The following is a 15,460-nucleotide window of genomic DNA, read 5'->3' on the forward strand; positions in this document are numbered from 1 at the left end:
TAGAATAGCAGTATATATTGTTTTGTATAGGTTTGTGAATGGTCACGCCTTTCACAAACCCTAATCGTCGCTTTGTGCACACTATAATCTCTTTGTGAGATTATCCCTCTTAGTGAAAGTTTTTCTTCGTGAATTTCTCTTGTTCTTATTTATCGTCATTGTTTGATATATCGATTGATCTAAAGGCCTCTTCACATTGCACAATAATTGTTTTTTTAATAACTCAACTTTATAAAAAACGAGTCTTAGCGAGAGTCTAGGACAAACATACATGACATAATATAGTAAAATACATAGTTCTGGTAACAACATAATTAATAAAATAAAGAGAAACAATAGACATTTCCAATCCCACACGAACATAATTTCTTGAAATAACCATAAAATAACATGACTTATCTTATTATCAAAGAAAACAAAATAACATTCATATTTCCTTCTCATTGCTGACTCATTCCTTTGAGTTTAACTTCAATCAACACTTTGGATCACCTTCATGAAGCTTCGTTGGTTTCAATTGTTTTCTTGCCATTAAGAAATCTCATGAACCATATTGCAGAGGTCTTTGGGTACCTGGTGTATTTCCCATGAGCGTAATCTATATAAAATAAACCAAAACGAACTGAATATCCCGAGGCCCACTCAAAATTATCCATTAATGACCAAGCGAAGTACCCCACTACTTTACTGCCATCTCTATAATAGTATAATGAGATTTTATTAGAATTAATGGAGGTGAAGTTTATGGAGGAGGATCATGCAACACAATGACGAATGACGCATAATACATAATTAAGTATATGGTATATAATACAACTTTACCTAATTGCATCTTGGAGGCTTTGAAGATGTGTATTGTAATAATTAACACGTTTCTCGTCAACACGAGCTTCTTCAAGTTTGATATCGTTATTATTTGCATCAGGCCAACCTATAGAAATAGTCCAATTGACCTCGTAAAAGTGATTCCAATAATCTATGATGAAATAAACCGACAATTATATATATATATATATATATATATATATATATATATATATATATATATATATATATATATATATAATATTGTGTGCATAAATTGACCAATCAGATTTAGGAAAAAAGAAATCATTAATTGATAATAAAATGGTTGTTTAGTCATTATGTATGTACAATTAATTATATTCCAAAATTATAATCCCTAAAATAATGGGTCAATTTCCCTTTAATAGCATTTAATCAAGACAATTAGTTTATAAACCCTTAAAAAACCATCGATCGTTTCATCATCATCACCATAAAAACGCCGATTTCCACCCAAGCCATAAATCCTTCATCCTAGGGTTTTGTGTTCTTCCTTTTTCGATCTTGGTAAACATCTGTACCAATCTATAATCGATCCATGGTATGAAAATTTTGAGTTCTTTTGCTGAAATCGATAGGAAACACGAGCAGCTAGACATGGCGAGAGAGAAGAGATATCAAGTCTTTAAAATCCATCGATTTCTTTTGATGCTGCTGAAATCAGCCACGGGTTTGTGTTCGTGATTAAGGTTAGTAACAATCACCGATTAAGCTCCATTATTTTATCTACTCATCCATTTTGGAATCCAAATAAGAATTATGAAGTATTTTATTTTTTTAAATTCAATTGCACTCAATTTTTCTATCTACTAGTTGTGATTTTGGAAGTGAATGAGAATCAAGAATCAATTTTTTTTTGTTATCAATGATTTTGAATGTTGCTTATACTTTTGCATTTTTTCAATGTTGATAATAAAACATGTCATCCAAGTGTTTGATATAATGTCAAAAAGAGAAGGATTTTGTGTAAATGCTTGTACCGTTGCATTTTTTCAATGTTCTAAACTTGGCTTGTTTGAGGATAATGCCTACACGTGTTTGTTGAAATGCTTGAAAGAGAATCTAAAGAATTTAACATTGTGGTATGCATTCTGTCAGAATTATTAGCAACACATGTTTTATGTAGTTGTTTAAAAAGGTAATTAATTTGTCTGTGTATTATTTTGGTTCAATTTGTGATTTTGAATTCCAATTTCAATTGTCCCTCGTTATTGTTTATTTAGAATCTAAAATTATATTAGCAGTAAATACAATACTTTTAAATGTATTGTATGTATTCTATCATATTGTATGTATTCTACCAGAATATACAAAATGATAGTTAATTGCAAGTAACATGTTTTTAACCATTATTAGTTTTTATTGTATTTGTGATAGGAATGACTAGAAGAATGTGTTGAAGACCTAATATGAATAACTTGAAGAATGAATAAAGTTTGATCATACTCACAATTTAAGAATGTTTTTACTCTTTAAGAATTTTATTCATTTTTGTTGATATTCTTTTAGAATATATATAATTATATTAAAATGTATAAGAATTTTAGTCTGTAAGAATATGTATTAAGCTCGGATGTATAAAAATATATTAGAATGTTGTTATTTTTCAGTCTCGGATTCAAGAATTTTGTTATTTTTCAATAATATTCTAATAGAACAAAATTATGAAAGAACATAATTCTAACAAAAAATATTCTGACTTCTAAAATCGGTTAGGTTTATAAATTACGTTAGAATTAAAGTTGAATTAATTAAAAAAATTCAAAATTTTAAAATTAGGAGAATTAATTATCTTTAAAAATCCGAATTTTCCTTTTATAAATGTAGTTAATTGTCCAAAATATCATTTTGCTAAAATTTGTATAATTATATGGTACATGTTATCCTATTGTAATATCATATACTCTCAAATCATATCCATTGATTAATTCTATCCGTTGATCCAGATATATATATATATATATATATATATATATATATATATATATATATATATATATATATATATATATATATATATATATATATATAGGAAAAAGTGTTGGATTAATGTCTAAGTCCATAACTATATTGGTAAGACTTGACCCGACCCGACATGATCCATTTGGGTTGCATGACATCATGCACTTGGATAGACTAAAATGAGAGAAATAAGACACTTATGGTTATTAATATATTATAAGTTCTAGTATATTAATAATAAAAATAATAAGATTATTTAATTAGTATTGATCAAGAATTAATCTTGGATTAATTAAGTGATCAAAAGGAGACAAATTAAATATATGGGTTGATTGTGTAAATCATTCATTCTTATATATGTGGGCTTATGATCCAAGATTCCTTATGTTGGACTAAGTCCATGGGGTGACCCATGGATACTCCATGGAGGTTAAAATCCATGGAGCATAAGGAATGGGTAAAGTCATGAGTTAAATGGTGTAACCCTAATAGCCACCATATAAAAGAATCCCATGGCTCAAGAAATCGTGCACTATGTGTGAGTGTGAGGGCTAAACGTTTTCAAGGAGTGTTCTATATTTCTCTCAAGGTTATTCCAAAAGCAATTGATGTTGTGTGAACCATTTGAGGTGTCACACTTGGAGCACTAGACACTCAAGCTTTATGGTGATAATCTACATCAAAGAGGTATGTATTCTATCTTGTTATATTCATTGTTTTATAGCTTAGATTAGGATAATACCTTGGATGTTCATATTTGCATGTATAATAGAGAAAACATAGATCCAAGGTATTTAGGGTTGCATGTACACTTAGGAGTGTTAGAATGCTCAAAACCCAACAGTGGTATCGGAGCCTAGGCTTGTTTTCTTGTTATACTTGCAAAAGTAGCTGAGAAATCGAGTTTTGATGTTGTCTGCCCAACAGACTCGCCGAGTCCATGAATGGACTCGCCGAGTCCAAGGCAAAATTCATCCAACTCGCCGAGTTGGTTCGTGCACTCGACGAGTTGGACCCCCAGACAGCATAAATTCGACTTTTTTGGCTGGAATTGGACTAGGAACATTACCCTAAGATGTTTTTGGACTTATAAACTTGTTTTTGATGTGGTAATGTTCATGCTAATCAAATTTCAAAGATAATTGTCAATAGATTCATGTTTTATATTAGTTTAAGGTTTAGACTAATTATATGCTTGTTCTTATGAGTTGCTTAGATTAATAGAAAGTTATGTGACATTATTGTTTTCAATTCAAATTAATCTAAGAGTTGATTCTAAAATGTGTTTTTGTAACTTGTCCTCAAGTTATATGAAAAGTCACATTTAAGTTTCATAAAACTCATAAAAGTTGGCAAAAGTTACAAAAATGAAGTGTCTTGTCTCATTGAATGGTTTTATGACTCCATAACTTGTCCTCAAGTTATGGAAGTTCAAGAGTCACTTCATTAAGTAATAAAATGTGTAACCTTAATTAATTCCATAAGTTATAAAATAAAGAAAAGTTAATTCTTTTATTAGTTTAAAGTCTTCCATAACTTGTCCTCAAGATTATGGAACTTGAAGAGTTTTTGGATTAAAACTACTTTAAACACATAAGTTATGAAATTAATTAGTTTTGAATAGTTTCAAAACTTGCCCTCAAGTTTTGGAATTTGAAAAATTTTCACTTATGAATACTTTAATTCCAAGTTAGCCCTTAGAATTTTAAAAGTTAAAATTCAACCCTTATACTTTATAATATTATAAGTTAATAATATATATATGTATAAGAGTAAAGTCAGTCTTACCGTTAGTAGGTCTCATTCACGAAGCCGGTCTATAAGGGGGGTATAAGGTTACTGCCTATAAAATGGCAGTTTAATGGGTGTCCACTCTCACCCACCGTTCCTTGACTGGTGGAGGGTCGTTAGCCGAACGGATTTGACAGGACTATAATTCTCCCTTCATTAAAAGTATTAATGATAAATACTAAGTAACTAAACTCTTAATAATACCCAATCTTATTTACTTAGGAAAATGTGAATAAGGTGCTAATCCATGAAATTACACTTTGCACTTTGTTTAAGTCGGTTAGTGGAGCGTGTGTGGTTAACCGGCACACTAACTCGTATTTAACAAGGTAGACAAAGGGTAACTTAATGTTTATCATAGTATCGATGGAGCGTGTGTGGTTAACCGGCACATCGATTGAGGGGTAAACATTTAAGGGTACCAAGATAATTTCATGGTTACTTCACACCTTGTTTTGTGATCCTCGGCATCCCAGTCACAAAACCTGAAGGGAACACTCAAGATTGAAACATGCCATTGAACAGTTCAATGAATCTCAAAAGATCTAGGAGTTTCAAAACCAATTAAAACCTAATAATACATTTCGTTTATCTTGGTGGAAACTGGTGAATCGTCATTCACCCACCTTCAAATATTTTATAGCTTGGATTACGGCATACCTCTTCCAAGTTATAAAAGTATTGTGTTGGGTCCTAGCCTTAATATTTCATATTGGGTGTTATATTAAGGACTTTAAATCAACTATCTTGAATATCTCCCAAAAGATGTCTAGTTCATACATCTATGATCTTCCCAAATATCTTGGAACTTCACTTCCTCTACCTCCTCCAATTATTCTCCCTAACCCACAAGTTCAAGGTTACTCAAGCCCTATTGGCAAGGAAAGGTCTAGGTGTGATCACATCTTGGAGATGAAGTCACATACTGACAAGCCAGGAGAGTTGGGTGTCAAAGTCTTAAGAAAGTTAGTGGTTCAATCACTTTCTAAGTCACATAGTGAGTTCCTTGGCACTCCTATGAAACTGACTATGACAAGACCCTTAATGATCTTATCTATTTGCTTGGTGCTGCTAAATCAGAAATGATTTAGTGTACTAGTAAAGCAAATTTGATTAGGAGATCAACTTCCCAAAACTTTATGGACAGGGACAATAGTGACACAGGAAATCCAGAAAAGCATTCTCTTCCCAATGGAAAGGGATCGGCCATAGTCAACTCGTTTGACCAAATGGTAAAGAGAAAGGCTAAGTCTGAGATAGTCGCATGTACTATTACCTAAGGGCCCATATGGTCCTATTGCCAAAAGGAAAGGGCATTGGTTGCGAAACTGTCAATTTTACCTGAAAGATCATAAGGCTAGTAAAGTCAATAAGTTTGACTCTATTTCAGGTAAGGTCCACTATCTAACTCGGTTAAGTTTCTATTCTGAGATTCTTATTACAAGATGTGACTGGGTCACATGTTGATGTTTAAGAATCAAAGGAAAAGTGAAGGAAACTTAAAGAAAGAGTATGTTGAATCTGATCGCGAAGTTGGATTTCTATCGCTTGATTGAAGATTGGATTCTTGAGCTACTCTTAGGAGTTATGATAGATTTCTAGGAAACAAGTAATAACATAGTTTTCATTTCAAGTTACATTGTATGGAAAAAGTTTTTTCCGCATTTAAAATAAATAAAAGTTTGTTTTACTTTATTTTTATCTCCTTACAATGACATTCATGAAAACTTGATGTTTGTATGTTTATAGCAATATTGGAAATATGAATTTGATTCGTTCATTTGTGGTAGTGTCTAAATTTACCAAATAAGGAAAGATTCTCATCACCCAAGTTTCAATTGGACTGAAACTTGGAATCATGCAAGTTGTAAAGCATGATGAATGAGAAATTTAAAGTATTGGAAAATTAAGACTAACTACTTGTTCACATGGATATGTTAGTTAAGTAAAGGACTGAGGGATCGAGTACACATTCTTGTGCACTGATTAAGTCCACCACAAAAGATCGATAAGACTATTCGTCATGATTTACTTAAGTTCATTAAATATGGTTATACTTACAAGTTTAAGTATAATTCTGAAACATTGGAAAATTTTCAATGTAAGGCAGAACGAATAAGAATAATCAACTTAGGTAGAAGGATAAAAGTTTCTCAAATCTGAAAAGATGGGAGAGTACTTTAGTATCAGTTTTGTGACCATCTTAATGATTAAGAAACCATAGCACAATTAGTTTTCTAAGGAAATCTTAGTGCATTCTTATGACTAAGAAGAGGAGCTTGAATTATTGAAATGGTTAAATCAAGAAGATGAGTCATACTTCATTCCAATACAAGTCTTAGAGTCATACTCCAAGATTGTAATTTGAGTGACATATCTTAAAGAAGGTTTAAAACACTTGTCAAATGTAAGAGTAAAGTTTTCTACTCTTGTACATTTGAAATTGGTAGGTTGTGATGTTTTGGATAAAACAAAGATCAACTTAGGCCAATTGTGTGAAGTGTTTGTCTTGATTAGAATCCACACTATCTCTTGAATATCTGAAAAGAAAGTCTTATATGTCAAGAGGACAACGGGAGTCTTAAAGGTCTTGAAAGTCTCAAGAACTAATCAAGAATAAAACCTGAAGTTCTTCACTAGCACACGACTTGAGGTTTATAACCTATCGTGTTGACATATTCTGTGCCCATTCTAGTTAAAGTTGGCTTTGCATATGAGTTCTTAGAGTTCTCAATTTGTTACAAAACAACTTGGAAGCAATGGCCCCTTGAGCTGCTAGGTGGCAAGAAATTAAGATTGAGTTCACTCCATATGAGGTTGGATTTGTCATTATCCTTGTCTTGTGACTATGGTTTTGACAATTCACATGGATAAGAACACATACACCAGTAAATCTAAGTGTCATAAGGTTTCTCTCCGATTATGAAAATGATGGTGAGGAAACACTTTCACTAAGTAGATTTTAGCTAGATAGCAATTGTGATATTTGCATTCTCAAAGTCGTTAGTGGAGCGTGTGTGGTTTACCGACACACTAACATGGACTTGTGAGAAGTGGCAAAGGTCTAAACAATTGAGACTATGATTATGGCATCCCTTTTCATAGTTCTTAAAATTGTTTAGACACACTTGTGAGCTATCTACGATAAGGTGTATGATTTTGATAAAGTTTTATCAAAGCAATCTGATATCAGAAATCTGAACTTTGGTAAGAAAGTCAGCTAATTTCTGAGTACATGTCAAAGCTAGTGGGAGCATAAGTGTTATGCTAATAATCATCATGTTAGTGTGAGCATGATAATTATGATAAAGGTTGCAAGTTAGCAATGTTAATTATAGAAAACAAAGGTTTCAATTGGGGAAAAGTTGTTTTGCTATAATTAAGGGAGAGGAAATTATACTTCATCTCAAATCTAAAAGCTTAGATTGAGGTTTTAATCATATTTAGTCAAGGATATATATATGAATTTCATGTTGGAATGGCTCAACATAAGGAAATTCTGTATATGGGTCCATTATTTGCGTTCTAAAATTCGATTATGATTACGGCATCCCTTTTCATAATCTGAATTATGAGAATTTGGCAAATTGAAATGGAAATATTATAGCAAAAGACTGGTTTAGTCTTTATGTGAGACATCATGAATCGTGTCCCATATGATTCGAATATAGGATCGATTACATATATTCATCCTTTCTAAAATTTTCCAAATGCCTGGGGCATTAAGAAGGGAAAAGGTCTAGAATTGGATGTGACTAAAAGGATTAAACAGTTGTCGAGGACAATCTAAGGTTTACCAAAGATTGGTTGCTCAAGGACAGTTGGAAGTATAGTGATAATTCTGGAAGGACCATATTGACGATAGTCAAAATGGAATCTGGAAATGTTTCAAATTTGTGTAAGATTAGGAAACTTAATGCAAGAAGGATGTTTCCAAGGAGCTGATCTCCTTTGGAATGCTCTGTAATGGTTGTTGTCAAGTCTTTCTAACTTTGTGCATAATCATTACAAGAAGATAAATGCATATAAGTTTAGAATCTAACAGATTTCAGTAAATGACATGAATTTGGAATTCTTGCATTTGCAGTAAGGATTTGGGATTGTGAAAGAGGATCATTGGAGTTATGTTCAATTGATCTAATTCACAAAGTGAAGATCATAGACAAACATAGTATGCATACTTGGTGTGTGGCATGACTAGTGTTTAGAAAACATAGTGTACATGCTTGGAGCATGGGACTACTATTGTTTTAAATTCAAGAATAAAGTTGATAGTTGAAACAGTATACAATGAATAATGTGTAATCATATGGTGATAAATAAAAGGTGTTTTATTTATATTCATAGGTTTTGATACCATATTAGATTCTATTATTATTGTGTTTCATTTTGCATGTTTTGACTTCCAGAATAACTAGGTTGTTCTTCCTGAATGACTAAGTGATTCAAACCATCCACATTCGGTCATATGTTGGAAGTAGATATGAATTAAGACTGTCATGGGTTGGCTTGTAGAGGTCTAAGATGTTGGACAAAGGGCTACAACACTCATGAGTGCTCATAAGTTCTGAGTATTGGATTCAACCCGCGCTCATTGGAATCACTTCATGGATTTTATCACGAGTGATCATGAGACGATAATATCTTATATTCTTCAAACCTAGAGATATGAGTTGTTACTATGAGTTGGTTGTACATTGATTGCACGAAAACGCATATGGTAACTCGGTGTTATAAAACGTGCCTTTGTGTATGATTCAACAAGTAGTAGAACAAGCCATATGAGTCGAAGTTTATCCATTCCTTTTACCTTCGGGATAAAAGCGATATCTGTGGGCCCCTCGATGATTTGATGATGACAAATGGAAGTGCTCGGCTGGGCCAGGACTGATTTGATCAGTTCAATTAGTCAATCGTCATGAATCGGAAATCGGGAAACAACAAATGGATAGAGAGAATGATTATAATCCATGTCTCAGTCCATACGATATCTAGAATGGAGGAATATATGATCCCTTATCTAATGGACAAGTCATTGACAAAGGTCAGAGTTCATCGGCAAGGTTAGAGTTCGATAGAAGCTTTTGAGAGCTACGATTGCCAGTCGGTTCCTGAAGTCATACACAATAATAGTTTTAGACTTATCAAAGTGGGAGACTGTTGGATTAATGTCTAAGTCCATAACTATAATTGGTAAGACTTGACTCGACCCGACATGGTCCATTTGGGTTGCATGACATCATGCACTTGGATAGACTAAAATGAGAGAAATAAGACACTTATGGTTATTAATATATTATAAGTTCTAGTATATTAATAATAAGAATAATAAGATTATTTAATTAGTATTAATCAAGAATTAATCTAGGATTAATTAAGTGATCAAAAGGAGACTAATTAAATATATGGGTTGATTGTGTAAATAATTCATTCTTATATATGTGGTCTTATGATCCAAGATTCCTTATGTTGGACTAAGTCCATGGGGTGACCCATGGATAGTCCATGGAGGTTAAAATCCATGGAGCATAAGGAATGGGTAAAGTCATGAGTTAAATGGTGTAACCCTAATAGCCACCATATAAAAGAATCCCATGGCTCAAGAAATCGTGCACTATGTGTGAGTGTGAGGGCTAAACGATTTCAAGGAGTGTTCTATATTTCTCTCAAGGTTATTCCAAAAGCAATTGATGTTGTGTGAACCATTGAGGTGTCACACTTGGAGCACTAGGCACTCAAGCTTTATGGTGATAATCTACATCAAAGAGGTATGTATTCTATCTTGTTATATTCATTGTTTTATAGCTTAGATTAGGATAATACCTTGGATGTTCATATTTGCATGTATAATAGAGAAAACATAGATCCAAGGTATTTAGGGTTGCATATACACTTAGGAGTGTTAGAATGCTCAAAACCCAACAAAAAGTTCAATAGAGAACCATAATTATGAGTTTTTCAAGGAACCAATTTTTTTTTTTCAATTTCTAGAGCTTATTCTTTATTGAAAAAAAATCTAAAAATATCTAAATTCATATATTAACATTGTGAATGTGAAAAATATTTTTCGGATTCACCGTGTGAATCCGGATTCACGTTGTGAATTTTCAAAGATTTACATTGTGAATTTGACGTAAAAAAAACGAATTTTATATCATTGGAAAAAGGATAAAAAGTTATGAATTTCTGTATTTTTAGTTTTTTTTTTTTGATAAAAAATAAGTTCTAAAAGTTGAAAAAAAGATTGGTTCCTTGGTTAATTATGGTTCTTTATTGAACCTCACTATATATATATATATATATATATATATATATATATATATATATATATATATATATATATATATATATATATATATATGGGAAAAGTGAATATGTGGCTGTTATGTATGTAAGATTAGGTATAGAACTTCCAATATGACGTCGTTTTAAGATAAAACTATAGGATATAAATACAAATTTGGAATTTTAAATATAATATAATTCTTATTTTCTTCAATTTTAAATAATATGTTTGCTATTTTTTATACTGATTATGCCCGATCCACTTCGTTTTCCTTAGAAGAAATTACTTTCAAGTGATCAATTTTACTTTGACTTTGTTATAATCGTTTTCTCAATTTTCATCCTAATTGACATAAACAATTTTTCTGTTCATAAATATTGATATTCCAGTGGTATTTAAAAAAAAGAATAAGATAGATTTATGTATATAAATCTATGGAGACAATGGAAATTCACGTGCCAACAACAAGGACATTCTTATCTTTTTTTGTTTGCATATTAACCAAAACAAACCATGTTAGGTTGATAAATTGGATGTAATTTAAGCAAATTATAATCGACTTCAAATTAAACAATGTTTTAAATCAAATTTTAGTTAAAAGTATATAGTTTTGATAGGTTCTCATATATATATATATATATATATATATATATATATATATATATATATATATATATATATATATATATATATATATATATATATATATATATATATATATATATATGAGAAATCAAATATCCTCTTATCTTTTGTTTTATTAATCTTTTTATACAAGATTAAAACATGTATAAAAAAAAAGAGATTAAGAGAGAAAATTTGTAGATTCCATATTGTTTTATTAGTAGAAACTTACATAAAAACAAAATATATGAGGATATTTAATGTTTCTCTATATATATATATATATATATATATATATATATATATATATATATATATATATATATATATATATATATATATATATATATATATATATATATATATATATATATATATATATATATATATATATATATATATATATATATATATATATGTAGGTGAAAAAAAATTTAAACTAATTACCATTCTCAGTTATATATATAGTTGGATCTCCAAACTCGGATTTTATTTGCATAAGCGATTTGTATAAGCCAAGTGGATATGAATAAAACCAATAAATGCCTCCCTACATTGACGAAGTAACGTAAATTAAGAAGCAAATTAACAACATCGAATCTAATATTAAAAGGAAGCATACCTGTGGACCGATAGGTATCCCATTCAGATCATCTGAAAATAAAAAAAGCATATCATGTTCAAGATTTATATAGCTTTCAAACGTTGAGTATTTCAAGAACTAATACCAGCATATGTTCAATGTACAAGGTATATTGATTTCTTCTTTTGAAGTCACATCATATAACTAGCTATATGACTTAGTTACTAAACCCTTAATTAAGCATATATAGATATACCTGGCTGTTGATGGACCTTGCTATCTGTCAAGTAGGAGACGACATCAGTTGGTGCTGCAGTGGTGGCGTATTGAGCAGTATAGTAGTTCAACCCAAGAAAATCGAAGGATCCGGTCAATAACTCGATTTGCTTATCTGTGAATTCAGGCAAACGGCCATCCGTAACATTATCTATCATACTCTGGGGGTACTTGCCATTAAATATTGGGTTCATGAACCTGCAGCAAAAATTTGATCAATTAATATACGTACGTACATGTACATAGATTCTGATGAAGTTTTATAGATAGACTCACCATCCGAAAATAAAGTCTATGCCTCTGTTGGCTGCATCCTTGTCATCCTGACTGGTTGGATCAAGTGGCTGGTAAAACTGTGTGTTTAACGTAATTCCGATCACACCCCCTTGGCTTTCCTGCAAGGTTGATCGAGTCCACACTTAGTTAATTAAACCTCTCTCTCTCTCTCTCTCTCTCTCTCTCTATATATATATATATATATATATATATATATATATATATATATATATACTTGTGCATAATAATGTTAATTACGTATAGTAGTTAGTTACCTTGAATCTATCTCTGTATAGTCTGACAGTATTAGCGTGACAGGATTCCCAGTGGCAGGATTCCCAGCCTCTTTATTGTTGAAAGCTCTTGCACGATTACGAGTTCCAAGACTATTTCCAGATGCGAGTACGGGTTGCTGAGTTTCGGTATCTCCTCCTCCTCGCCCAGGTGCCATTGTCCCGTAAGCATAACCCATAGCAGCAAAGGTATACGGCTCGTTCAATGTGATCCAATGCTTCACCCGATCACCAAATTCCCAGAAGCAAAATTCCGCATAATCCACAAAATCAAGTCTGATTGTAAAAATATATATGCACACAACAATTAAGTTAGTCAATGTACAGTACTATATATCTATCTATCTTAATTACTTAATTTGAGGTTGCGCTTTATGATGATCCAAAATATGCACACGTACATTAATATTGATTGATATCTAAATTTTTTATACTACTACTTACACAACTAGTTCAGATAAAAATCCCATGTAGTCTTCCTCTAGGGCATTGGGAAGGTCCCAATGAAAGAGAGTGGCACATGGTGTAATTCCATTCTCTATCAGCTCATTGATTAGGTTATTGTAGTAGTCAACACCTTCCTGGTTGATGCCCATGCTAGCTTTTCCACCTAATTAATTAAGATTGCATACACAACAACAACAAATTAATTATGTACAAATTAATATTTTAAATAAAATCAATGTAATTTTGTTTTTCTTCATGTTTTCACGTACCTGGCAATAGTCTACTCCATGAAATTGAGAATCTGTAGGCTTTTAGACCCATTTTCTTCATCATTTGCACATCTTCCTGTGTACGTACGATCATGAACCAAGTATAATTAATTATAAGAAAATATGTTTAGATTGATGGCGTAATTTGATTTTAGACTAACATATATCACTAATTAATTAATTAAGGTTATAATTAACGAGGATGAAGACCTTGGTTTTGTAATAAGCATTAATAGCCTTGTTTCCATTGTCACCATTGTCGATGGCACCTGCAATATAATGTAAAACAATTTTTCATGACTTAATTTTATTGAAAGCTCCTGTGCATGCAGAAAATGAGCATGCTATTGCATGGTCACTTCATATTGAAAAAGAAAAAAACAAACCAGGATTTTTGAGGCAGAAAGCATCCCAGATGCTTGGTTGTCTACCACCTTCAAATGCAGCGCCTTCGATCTATTAATAGAATATGATACTCGCTCGAATGTTAGATTATATATAATTTCACATTGCCATAAGTAAACCATGAATGATATAAAACAGAATTACATGAGTCACTTATAAAAGTCTACACAACGTAATATTTTTAAAAATATACAGAGCAATATTTATTATGTGACGATATACCTGATAAGCAGAAGTGGCCTACTAACGGTAAGACCGACTCTTTACTATATATATATATATATATATATATATATATATATATATATATATATATATATATATATATATATATATATATATATATATATATATATATATATATATATATATAGTATAAGGTGTATTTTACACTTTTAAAATACTAGGTGGTTTTATTAACTCACTTTTAATTAAACGTTTAATTAACTTAAGAAAACCATGAGGGTGTAATTTGAACCATTTCAAAATACTAGGGTTTTAGAATTTAACATTTCAAAATTAAACTTTTAATCAACTTTTAAATTCAAATATTTGAGGGCAAGTTTTGAAACTTTTAAAAACATTAGGGTTTAACTATATACATTTCAAAAACAAAACTTTTAAGTTCAAATTTAAACTATAAAACCTAAATGGTGCAAATTGAAGCTTTTCAAACTTACTAGGTCAAATATTTATCTAATAATAATCCTATATTATCCATATTTAACCTAATCCATTTATTTTGATAAGGATAAACATTCCAAACATAAAAAATCGATTTTAGGCAATAAAAAACGAGTTTTAGTAATTATCAGTAACAAAATCTGCTCAAAAAATCGAAAATCCCGTCAACAGCACCCTGGACTCGCCGAGTCCACTGATGGACTCGCCGAGTTCAGCCTTCTCGTAGAGTCCACTGATGGACTCGCAGAATCGGCGGCGCAGACAGCAAAATTTTTCGGCTTTTTGATCCTTTGGCAGTTCACTTTTGCATCTATTCAACTAGAAAAACGACCTAGGCTCTGATACCACTGATGGGTTATGTGCATAACATCAATCCTATGGTGTTCATGCAACCCTAATTGCTTGGATCTAGTTTTTCTACTTTGAACATGCAATAAACTTCCAAGACTTACAAACCCTAGATCTAGCATACTAGCAATCAAATTAACATATGAATTAGGGTTTAGATCTTACCTTGATTGTTATGTAGCAATAACAATCAATTCCTTGGCTTCAGAAAGCTTAGTGCCTCAAGTGTTGCACCTCTAATGGAGTCACAAACACCACTAAGCAACTTGGATGAAGAGAGAAGAGAGGGGAGCACCAAAAATCGTCCAGAAACCCTAAGGGAATCATTCACCACGTTTTTGGGGCTTAGGGGCTCCTTAAATAGGTAGGC

At 31.5% G+C, this 15,460-nt stretch overlaps 1 protein-coding gene across 1 annotated transcript; it reads right to left on the minus strand.

The window, feature by feature from the left end:
* Positions 1-259: 259 nt before the first annotated feature.
* Positions 260-14,059, minus strand: LOC128132497 (beta-glucosidase 12-like). The gene is made up of 12 exons (XM_052769098.1): positions 14,040-14,059; positions 13,864-13,922; positions 13,654-13,729; positions 13,382-13,547; positions 13,023-13,213; positions 12,920-12,960; positions 12,645-12,763; positions 12,349-12,566; positions 12,132-12,163; positions 11,957-12,059; positions 823-931; positions 260-696 (listed from the first exon to the last, which is right to left on the minus strand). The coding sequence occupies exons 3-12, from the start codon at positions 13,715-13,717 to the stop codon at positions 495-497; spliced, it is 1,245 nt and encodes a 414-aa protein (XP_052625058.1). The 5' UTR covers positions 13,718-13,729; positions 13,864-13,922; positions 14,040-14,059; the 3' UTR covers positions 260-494.
* Positions 14,060-15,460: the final 1,401 nt, after the last annotated feature.

The sequence above is a fragment of the Lactuca sativa genome, chromosome 1 (assembly GCF_002870075.4).
Source record: "Lactuca sativa cultivar Salinas chromosome 1, Lsat_Salinas_v11, whole genome shotgun sequence".
NCBI lineage: Eukaryota > Viridiplantae > Streptophyta > Magnoliopsida > Asterales > Asteraceae > Lactuca > Lactuca sativa.

Bases quoted from the DNA above. Each gene is read 5' to 3' on its own strand.
- LOC128132497 (XM_052769098.1), bottom strand. From the start codon at position 13,717: ATGATGAAGAAAATGGGTCTAAAAGCCTACAGATTCTCAATTTCATGG. The intron at 12,764-12,919 runs GTAACTAACTAC...TCAACCTTGCAG, and splicing joins TATACAGAGATAGATTCAAG to GAAAGCCAAGGGGGTGTGAT. The intron at 12,164-12,348 runs GTATATCTATAT...TTTTATTTTCAG, and splicing joins CAAGGTCCATCAACAGCCAG to ATGATCTGAATGGGATACCT.